The following is an 11,161-nucleotide window of genomic DNA, read 5'->3' on the forward strand; positions in this document are numbered from 1 at the left end:
AAAAATTAAAAACAATGCCCCATGACAGTGAGTGGGGACATTGTCCGGTGTAGGGTGCCGTCTTTCAGATGGGATGTTAAACGGGTGTCCCGACTCTCTGTGGTCACTAAAGATCCCATGGCACTTATCGTAAGATTAGGGGTGTTAACCCCGGTGTCCTGGCTAAATTCCTAATCTGGCCCTCATCACGGTCACCTAATCTTACCCAGTTTATAATTGGCTCATTCATCCCCCCCTCCTCTCCCCTGTAACTATTCCCCAGGCCGTTACTGTAAATGAGAATGTGTTCTCAGTCAACTTACCTGGTTAAAAAAATGAATAGATGCTTGTTCTTCCAGTTCCGACAGTGCAGTAATATCTAACAGGTCATCTAACAATTCCACAACAACTACTTAATACACATAAATCTAATTAAAGGGATGGAATAAGAATATGTTGAAAGCATGCCGCCGACAGAGATGGTCACTTCGAGTTCTTAGGAAACTATGCCGTATTTAGTTTTTTTATGTATTACTTCATACATTGTTACCGCAGGAAATCTTAAGTCTTATTACATACAGCCGGGAAGAACTATTGGAAATAAGAGCAATGTCAACTTACCAACATTACGACCAGGAATAAAACTTTCCCGAAGCGGATCCTCTGTTCGGACCACCACCCAGGACGGATGATAGCGGGGTGAACAGGCAGTGGCTCGGGTGGTTGTTGTCCTTGATGATCTTTATGGCCTTCCTATTATTCTCTGTAGGGACTGTAACATCTGTCTCCATGGTAACTGTGTCTCAGTGAGAGTGACGTCCCTCACTGTCACAGCAACACTGAAATACTTTACTGGCATGGAGGCAACTGGACTGGAGGGAAACACCACCATGCTACTGGGCTAACTTCACAGATATGGCCATACTCACCAGTGGCATGCCCTCTCAGCAAATTATTAAACAACACTCAATATTCACTCCATTGTAGTCATATAGGGCAATGGGTTCTTCACGATTTGAAAGGGTGTGCTTCAACACTTATTACAAATGGCAATGATACAAATAACTGTAAATTGTAAGCATATGTGGGAACTCCTTCAAGACTTGGAAAAGCATTCCAGGTGAAGCAAATGTAAAATATATTTTGATTTGTTTAACACTTTCTTGTTTACTGCATGATTCCATATGTGTTCATTCATAGTTTTGATGTTTTCACTATTATTCCACAATGTAGAAAATAGTAGAAATAAAGAAAAACCTTTGAGTAGATGTTCTAAAACTTTTGACCGGTAGTGTACATATACTGTATATTTTTACAATAACAAACCAGAAAACAGCCAGATTTGGAGCATTTGTTGAAGGATGTATAACTTCAACTATCCTACTGTGTAATGTTTGGTGATTGTTGAATCAAAATTATGTTTCTATTAAATGCTAGTTGCAACATCAAAACCTGGGACTTATTTATTTATTTTTGATTCCACCTACCAGCATGGAGATGTATTGCTCAGTTTTTGGGATCAACATGCTGGTATACTTTTTTTGCAGTGGTACTTAGGTAAAATGTAAAAAAAAAAATTATGTATCTGTACTTAACTATTTATATTTGACAACTTTCACTTTTACTTCACTACATTCCTAAAGAAAATAATGTACTTTTTACTCCATATATTTTCCCTGACACCAAAATGTAGTTGTTACATTTTCAGATGCTTAGGACAGAAAAATTGTCCAATTCAGGCACTTATCAAGAGAATATCCCTGGTCATCCCTACTGCCGCTGATCTGGCAGACTCACTAAACACACATGCTTAATTTGTAAATTATGTCTGAGTGCTGGAGCATGCCCCTGGCTATCAGTAAATAAATGAAAAACAAGAAAATGGTATCATCTTGTTTGCTTAATATAAGGGATTTGAAATGATTTATACTTTTACTTTTGAGTATATTTGAGCAATTACATTTTCTTTTGATACTTAAGTACATTACATGACCAAGAGTATGTGGACACCTGCTCGCCGAACATTACAAAATAATGGGCATTAATATGGAGTTGGTTCTCCCTTTGCTGCAATAACAGCCTCCACTCTTCTGGGAAGGCTTTCCACTAGATGCTGGAACATTGCTGCAGTGACTTGCTTCCATTCAGCCACAAGGGCATTAGTGAAGTCGGGCACTGATTTTTGGCGATTAGGTCTGTCTTGCAGTGTCACGTCCTGACCTTAGTTTGGTCAGGGTGTGAGTTGGGGTGGGAATTCTATGTTTTTGTTCTATGTTTTCTATTTCGATGTGGCCTGGTATGGTTCCTAATCAGAGGCAGCTGGCAATCGTTGTCTCTGATTGAGAACAGTTATTTTCTGTTTAGTGTGTTGTTTCACCTGACAGGACTGTTTAGTTTCTTTCATTCACTTTGTTATTTTGTTTTGTGTGTTCTGTTCTAATAAAATAACATGGACACTTACCACGCTGCATATTGGTCCGATCCTTCCTACTCCTCCTCAGACAAAGAGAAGAAACGTTACACGCAGTCAGCGTTCCAATTCATCTCAAAGGTGTTCGATAGGGTTGAGGTCAAGAATCTGCACAGGCCAGTCTTCCACACTGATCTCGACAAAGCATTTCTGTATGGACCTCGCTTTGTGCACGGGGCATTGTTATGCTGAAACAGGAAAGGGCCTTCCCCAAACTGTTGCCACAAAGTTGGAAGCACAGAATCTTCTAGAATGTCATTGTATGCTGTAGTGTTAAGATTTCCTTCACTAGAACTAAGGGACCTAGCTAAACTGTGAAAAGTATTCCTCGTCCACCAAACTTTACAGTTGGCACCTATGCATTTATGCATTTGGGCAGGTAGTGTTCTCCTGGCATCCGCCAAACCCAGATTCGTCTGTCGGACTGCCAGATGGTGAAGCGTGATTCATCACTCTAGAGGTATGTATTCCCAAACTGGGCAATGCCGTCGAGGGTATGCCAAATAACAATGTGATTCACATTTTAAAAAATATTTATATTTTCTTAACATTTTCAAACAGTACATTTGTATTTTCCAACAAGGCTATACATTTGGGTGAGTTTTTTTTCTCACCTGAGTAGCCTCGTTTCACTGCCAAAAATAAAATTAAACCATCTAGTGTTCAGCGAAATAACAACAAAATGTCAAATACAGGTAGCCTAGTCAAATAATTAACATCCAATCACATTAACCGTTACTCTCTCGCGGGTAACCTTCACTCTTGCGCAGACATTTAGAAACGAAACAAAAATATTAGAAAAATAATCCACAGAGTTTTTTGACAGAGAATAAAGGTGACTTTCGAGTAGTAAGACGTGTAAAAGCAACAGATACCATTCATAAGAAGGGGCTAGAAGCATCTTATATTGTGAGCTACCGAGTGGCTAGGACAGGCAAGCCCCATACTATTATGTATGTTTTTTTATGATGTTTTGAAACAATTACTGCTTCGCATACAAGCCAGTGAATTATATGTGTTACAACTGGATGAGTCAACAGACATGGCCTGGCACAGCTCCTGGTATATGTCCATTATGTTTATTGGGGGTCAATTAAGGTAGACATCCTCTTCTGCAAACCACTGGAAACCAGAACAACATGAAAGGATATTTTTAAAGTACTGGACAGCTTTGTGACATCAAATGGACTTTGGTGGTCAAGATGTGTTGGTATCTGTACTGATGGCGCACAAGCCATGACAGGGAGACATAGTGGAGTGGTATAGCACATGCAAGCAGAAAGACATTTGGACACTACAGTGTAAATGGTTAACTTTGTTAAAGCAAGGCCCCTGAACTCTTGTGTATTTTCTGCATTATGCAATGATATGGGCAGCGACCATGTAAGGCTTTTACAAAATACAGAAGTGCGCTGGTTATCAAGGGGCAAAGTATTGACATGTTATCTGAGCAAGAGAGCCTCATCAAAATTGCAACAAGCGGTTCTGTGAAAATTGAATTGAATCAGAAGCCACTGCCAGATTACTGAGTTTCTTGCCTTGGCAAATCGTGCTGTTAAGACACTGAGGCCCTTTGTAACCATGTACCTATGTGAGAGTTGATTCTCAGCCCTCACTAGCATGAAAACTAAATACAGGCACAGACTGTGTGTGGAAAATTATTTAAGACTGGGATTCTCTCCAATACAACCCAAAATTGCAGAGTTATGTGCATCCTTTCAAGCACACCCTTCTCATTAACCTGTGGTGAGTTATTCACAATTTTTGATGAACAAATAAGGTTTTATATGTAAGGTGGCTAAATAAAGAACAAAATTATTGATTATTATTATATTATTATTTGTGCCCTGGTCCTATAAGAGCTCTTTGTCACTTCCCACGAGCCGGGTTGTGATAAAAACTCATTCTCACTCATTCTTATGTTTAATAAATGTATCGTATAGTGTGTGTGGCAGGCTTACAATGATGGCAAAAAAACAACATTTGAAAGTGCGCTGACCCTGGTGCTAGAGGGGGTAGCAGCTGGAGGTTGAATGTTTGAAGGGGTACGGGACTATAAAAAGTTTGGGAACCACTGCTCTAGAGAACTCGTTTCCACTGCTCCAGAGTCCAATGGCAGAGAGCTTTCCACCACTCCAGCTGATGCTTGGGATTGCGCTTGGTTATCTTAGGCTGCTCGGCCATGGAAACACATTTCAAGAACCTCCCGACTAACAGTTCTTGTGCTGATGTTGCTTTCAGAGGCAGTTTGGAACTTGATAGTAAGTGTTGCAACAACCGAAGACAGACGATTTTTATGCGCTACGTGTTTCAGCACTCGGCGCAACCGTTCTTTGAGCTTGTGTGGCATACTACTTTGCAGCTGATCCATTGTTGCTCCTAGACATTTACACTTCACAATAACAGCACTTACAGGTTACCGGGGCATCTCTAGCAGGAAAGACATTGGACAAACATATTTGTTGGAAAGCTGGAATGCTATGACGGTGCCACACCGAAAGTCACTGCCAATGTTTGTCTATGGAGATTGCATAGCTGTGTGATCAATTGCATACACCCTTCAGTAACGGGTGTGGCTGAAATAGCCAAATCCATTAATTAGAAGGGGTGTCCACATACTTTGTATATACAGTATAGTTATATTGAAAACCAAATACTTTTAGACTTTTACTCAAGTAACTTTAGACTACTACTCTTTTCTATTAAGGTATCTTTACTTTTACTCAAGTATGACGATTGGGGATCCTACTTGTTCCACCACTGCTCTTTTAACGCTTGTCATGTTGTTCTATGATAAGACGCTGTCCATGGTGCTGAAAGGAGCATCGATCGTTTTCTTTCTGTCCAAGCGCTTACGTAGTTTATTCACTAGGGGGCGGAAACCTCCATAAATTGTAATAGTTTCATTCTTGAGGAATGCGCTGAAATGGCTGGAGAGACACAATCATGACTGGATATTAGATGTAGCCTAATTTCAACAAGGAATGCTGTTGATATGAATAATGTTTTAAACCGACAGAACTCACCAGTGTTGTTTAAGAACTGTGTCATGGGAAGGAGAGGTCAATGTGCCAACATTTGAAGTAAATAGAACACACGAATGCATATGAAGAAGTACACCTGCTGAAGGTAGTAACATGATAGCTAAGAAATACATGACGGCTGTTGTGTCAGGCTCCTGGAAGTCTTTGTATTTGACCATGTCTTTACCAGGATAGTAAACTAGGACATAATGCTTTGATTGCTTTCCTACCATGATATAAGTTAGAACCCGCCGGTCCACTATTAGCAGCGAGTGAATTCCAAGCTGGGCGTGTTTTTGCGCTCCTTTTAGCCCAGTTGACGATCCCGTGTGGAGCACACTGCAAAGTCGGCACTTGTTGAATGTGGATGAAGTCCAGCTTCGATAGTGCCCGTGGTCCCTTCGCCACATACTAAGCATATTCTCTGACACATATTTGACATTTCGCTGACGTTTTTTTATCAATCTATTTATTTTTGAAAATTATGGATTTCTATCAAATAACCACATTTTACGCGGTCCTCACATGTGTATGGGATTTACCATGTTTTCAATCATTTACTATTTTCCTTCCGTCTGCCTCAAAGAGCAGCAAGGTCCCGAAAGTATTTGATGGACGAGAGGCAAAATATTTCAAAGATATCTACTCATCATCATCATCATCATCAAATGAGCGGTATTACAAGGGTGGGTTCAAAGATTCAGTTGAACCACACGACTACATGCTTTCAATTTACAAGACTTTCTCTACAGCCGAAAAATTGGGGCTGAACGCAAGTTTCTTTCGGTCGTCAAAAGCAGCTAACACTATAGCAAGTTTTGTGGACATCGGACAAGGTATGTAAAAACCATTGAAGACACGTTTAAAATAGCAGTTTCCATTTGGAATGTTTCCCTCATCCACTCACCATGCTGTAGCCTAGTAAATGTGTTATGAATGTTTGTGTAACGTAGCCACATTCCTGACTGTATATATCAGTCATGTTTTATCTCTTGTGAATAAAAAAATCTACAATCAATCTACAAGATTGAACTAATCCTCCATTTAATGCTAAAATACTCATATATACAGCCTATTATATTATCGGTGGACTGTTTTGAAATTGTCAGTGTGATTTTCATAAACTGAAGATAAACAAGGGGGAAAAAATCCTATTGCATGAAAGTAATTTCTTTAAAGAATGCTCTCCCCCGAAAAAGTATCTGACTGCAATTATTTAATGCCTTTCACAGATGACCTCCCACTCTCCCCTTTGCGAAGACAGCAGTATCTGTTTGACGTCTCAACCCTCTCAGACAGAGCCGAGGTGCTGGGGGCTGAGTTGAGGATATACACCAAAGTGTCTGGGAATTTCAGGATGTCGGAAATGGAGCCAGTGGACATTCAGCTACTCTCCTGCCGCACTCAGCAGCTGCTGGATTCCAGAACGTTGGATCTTCAGGAGTCCCATCGGCCCAGATGGGAGGTGCTGGATGTGTGGGAAATATTTAAGGACAGGGATCACCTCACACAGGGGAGCCAGTTCTGTCTGGAGGTCAAGGCCATGCTGGACAACACTGAGAGGGAGCTTGACTTGCATCATCTGGGCTTTCACAGAAATGGTCGCTCACAACAAAAGAAGGCCATTTTAGTGGTCTTCACCAGGTCCAAGAAGAGACAGACCCTTTTCAGTGAAAGGAGAGAAGGAAGGACATTGATTGGCCATGGGGAAAAGGGGAAAGAGAGGGGCCCTCGTTCTAATTCCAAAGCCAGCCGGAGACGCAGGACGGCGATATTGAAGAATCGCCATGGGAAGAGGCATGGCAAAAAGTCAAAATCGAGATGCAGCAAGAAGCCGTTGCATGTGAACTTCAGAGAGCTGGGCTGGGACGATTGGATCATCGCTCCTCTGGATTACGAGGCGTACCACTGTGAGGGCGTGTGTGACTTTCCTCTGAGGTCACATCTAGAGCCCACAAACCATGCCATCATACAGACCCTTATGAATTCTATGAACCCCAGCAACATGCCTCCTAGCTGCTGTGCCCCGTCCAAACTCAGCCCTATCAGTATTCTCTACATCGACTCAGGAAATAATGTGGTGTATAAGCAGTATGAGGATATGGTGGTTGAGTCTTGTGGTTGTAGGTAATGCCTTTTTGGAAAGGCTGTGTTTTGAGTGGGAATGAAATGTGATCATCAGGGCCTATCTGGTGTGAAGGCAATACTTTAAGCTACCTGATGGTCTGCATCCCAAATGGCACCGTTTTCACTATGTAGTGCACTACTTTTGATCTATAGGGCTCTGGTCAAAAGTAGAGCACTATATAGGCAATAGGGTGTCATTTGGGACACAGATGAACAGAGAGCCTTGTCTAATGTTGTAAAATGGTGTGGTGGGATTAATAATCACCTGCCCCAAACTAAGCCATGTTCATTTCTTCTTCCCTGGTCTGGTTCTCAATTTAAGACTGGTAAGCGATGCTACTTCTTCCCTGAACCCTGTTACGTGTTTTTATTTACCAGTTAATGGGAGGGACACTTCTAAACACCCAGCAAATGACTGAAAATCAAAATGTGTCATATCAATGTAAAAACATAATTCAAACAGCAGAAGTCCTTTCATAGCTCCTTGGCTTGGCCTTTGACTCGAGAGGATGCTTGAGTGCTACTCAGAATGTAAAGCCTTATTGAGTTGCAACGTCTGTGTAATTCAAGTGCACTCCCACCCAAAATGCCCCCAGGCTTAGCCTACTTAGCCAGGGGCTCAGTCTGTGTTCCAAATGGCACCCTATTCCCTACATAGCTACATAGTGTAGTGCACACAATATATAGGGAATTGGGTGCCATTTCGGACGTAGTCATGTTGTGGTTAGATACAAGGTGATAAAATAATGCCCATGGGCCTTTTCCTGTAATGCACTGAGATTCATATTACCATATGTAAGCACTTGATATGGAAATTATAATTTATGTTCTATCAATAAGTTATTATATTTTTGTTGTTGGAGTTTGCTGTCGGGGTTTAATACCTATCATGTTTTGGTCCTGTACAAGATTGTATTTCAGGTCCCATTAATGAACAACAACTTTGAAGGCTTAACAAAGCCTTCATGAACCATGTGTAGATGGTTCAGAACATATGTATTAATAAGAAAATTCATACTATTTCAAAGGTAACGTACAGTATGGGGTTTGCAAAGCATCTATGAAGACCTTATAAATTATGGTTTCAGAAAGTCTTAAAAGTTGCTGTTTGTTTAAAGAGGGACCATATTTCAAAACTTTAAAGATTGTATTTTGTAAAACTTATGGTGTAGATTTGAACAAGCAAAGAATGAGGGAGCCTTAACTGTTAAACAGGAAATTATTACCAGTCAGAAAAAAAGACCCCTGTGTTTTTGCAATGATATACTGCTCCATAGTTTATAGACCTGTTACTTTAGAGTGTTACTTTAGAGTCATCTTTGTTGTATTTTGTATTTTACTTTCTATTTTCTACTGGAACTCAAAACCAATTTATTTAATATTCTCTAACAAATTTAAAACAGAAGGTACATTTACCTTAACTAGGCAACTCAGTTAAGAACAAATTCTTATTTTCAATGACAGCCTAGGAACAGTGGGTTAATTGCCTGTTCAGGGGCAGAACAACAGATTTGTACCTTGTCAGCTCGGGGATTTGAACATGCAACCTTTTGGATACAAGTCCAACACTCTAACCACTAGGCTACGCTGCCGTGTATTGGTGATACTGTCCCGACACTGTGTCAAAAAAACGAATGAGATCTAATTATTCAAATACAATTGTAAGAAAAATACATACTGAAAGACAAATTAATGATAACAACAATCAATTAAATTATTTAACCAAATGATATATTCCTTTTTTTACCTGTTAAGGTTACATGTTTTATATAATAGTATATTAAATTATCTTTTGTATTTGGTATTTTGATTATATTTTCCAAAATATGTGTATCATTGCGGTTTGAACTGATTTGCGTTACTCGATTGTGCAGTGTCACTATAGTCCAGTGGCGGTCGGTGACGTTTAAGATGAGGGAGGAGGATTATTTTCTTTATGAGCATGGCTTTATTTCTATTACAGCATATTGGATGACTGTTATTCATATTTCATTCACCTAGCTCAATGTAACATCAACAGGTTTAGGCTATTACATGATACTCACATTTTTCCTGTACCCATCATGAGGTTGCTACAATTTAGCCTATGAATGAAATTTTCCACATAGATGCACAGGTCGATTAATCAAGGAGACAGACAGTGACACATTCAGTACCACCTTGAACACTCTTGCCTGCATCTAGCTGATCAAGGGTGTGATCATTAGTCCGACAGTTGCAAACAAGAATTTCTATTGGACAAACTCAGGAATGTTTATCCTCATTTCGTTCCGTTTGCTTAAGTTTCAAAAATGTTTTTCAACAGAATCTGTGGAATGAATACACCCTTGATCACACGCAAACAAAGTTCACTTTCGTAATACCCACATACAAACAGCAGGATAATTTTGCTCAATGTAAAATTCCTTCATGTATCTGTGTGCTCTCCTCCTCTCACATTTTCCCTTCGCTTGTAGACTTCCATGCACAAAACATCAGCTGTCTGTGACCAAGCAAAAAAAAACAAGCCAAACCTTCATATCATAACCACCAACCGCTACACACAAACTATCTACATCGCCGAAGCAACTAGAACTAACACATTAGTAAACCCGCTACAATCATGCAGTACAGTGTACAGTCAGCAAGCAGTTTAGTGGTTACACTGGCGAGCCCCAGTTGCAATAGATTTATAAAATCAAAAGCTTACCTTGACTTGGAAGAGTTCCAGTGTTGGATAGCCATAGCCAGCCAGCAATCATAGCCTCCCTCTCTGTTTGAGTAGGCTAAACTAGCTAGCTGCATTTGCTAGGTAAGTGAAAGTAAAAACAAACAAAAAATATATCTCTTGCTTCTTCATTTTGGTGTTCATATTGGTGTTCGTGTCTGTGGGACCCATTTTCAATGTTTACTAAAAGAAAAGTAATACAATAAATTATTTCTTCAACCTGAGACTCATTGGCCTTGACTCATTTTCTGTGAAGAACATGTAAAATAACAAATTTTCATTGAGTGCACACTGTGCACCCCCTTACACATTTATATTACATATGTGGTGTTTGGGTCCACTGGACCCGAGGGTAATAAAAGTGTGGAAAAGTGTGTGTGTAGGTGAAAACAAGTAAAACTTTAACAAAAAGGTTTGCTGTATGCCTTCACTCTGTCTTCATCCCCCCTGGGCCTGCTGTTTCAACATAGCACCAATAACCTGTCTGTCTGTCTCCCTGCCTGTCTGCCTGTCTCCCGCTTTTTTCGCACTCTTTACCCTTTACCCTCCCAGTTAGGGGGAGTGATGAGCTCTACAGCAGAGTCTCACAACTCAATCGCTGGTTGAAAACTGTTTTCTGCCCTCCCAAATGATAGAATTTGTAGATAATTGGCCCTCTTTCTAGGACTCACCCACAAACAGGACCAAGCCTTGCCTGTTGAGGAGTGATGAACTCCATCCTAGCTGGAGGGGTGCTCTCATCTTATCGACGAACATAGACAGGGCTCTAACTCCCCTAGCTCCACAATGAAATAGGGTGCAGGCCAGGCAGCAGGCTGTTAGCCAGTCTGCCAGCTTAGTGGAGTCTGCCACTAG

At 40.5% G+C, this 11,161-nt stretch overlaps 1 protein-coding gene across 1 annotated transcript; it reads left to right on the forward strand.

Moving 5' to 3' along the window:
• The first annotated feature begins 5,889 nt into the window (after positions 1–5,889).
• Positions 5,890–10,530, forward strand: gdf6b (growth differentiation factor 6b). The gene is made up of 2 exons (XM_031794937.1): positions 5,890–6,308; positions 6,705–10,530. The coding sequence occupies exons 1-2, from the start codon at positions 5,957–5,959 to the stop codon at positions 7,601–7,603; spliced, it is 1,251 nt and encodes a 416-aa protein (XP_031650797.1). The 5' UTR covers positions 5,890–5,956; the 3' UTR covers positions 7,604–10,530.
• The last annotated feature ends 631 nt before the right edge of the window (positions 10,531–11,161 follow it).

The sequence above is a fragment of the Oncorhynchus kisutch genome, linkage group LG17 (assembly GCF_002021735.2).
Source record: "Oncorhynchus kisutch isolate 150728-3 linkage group LG17, Okis_V2, whole genome shotgun sequence".
In the NCBI taxonomy this organism is placed as follows: Eukaryota; Metazoa; Chordata; class Actinopteri; order Salmoniformes; family Salmonidae; genus Oncorhynchus; species Oncorhynchus kisutch.

What these genes read in the sequence shown, in the direction of transcription:
- gdf6b (XM_031794937.1), top strand. Translation starts at nt 5,957, where the DNA reads ATGGATTTCTATCAAATAACCACATTTTACGCGGTCCTCACATGTGTA. An exon ending in TTTTGTGGACATCGGACAAG is followed by an intron (nt 6,309 to 6,704) that starts GTATGTAAAAAC and finishes TGCCTTTCACAG; the next exon opens with ATGACCTCCCACTCTCCCCT.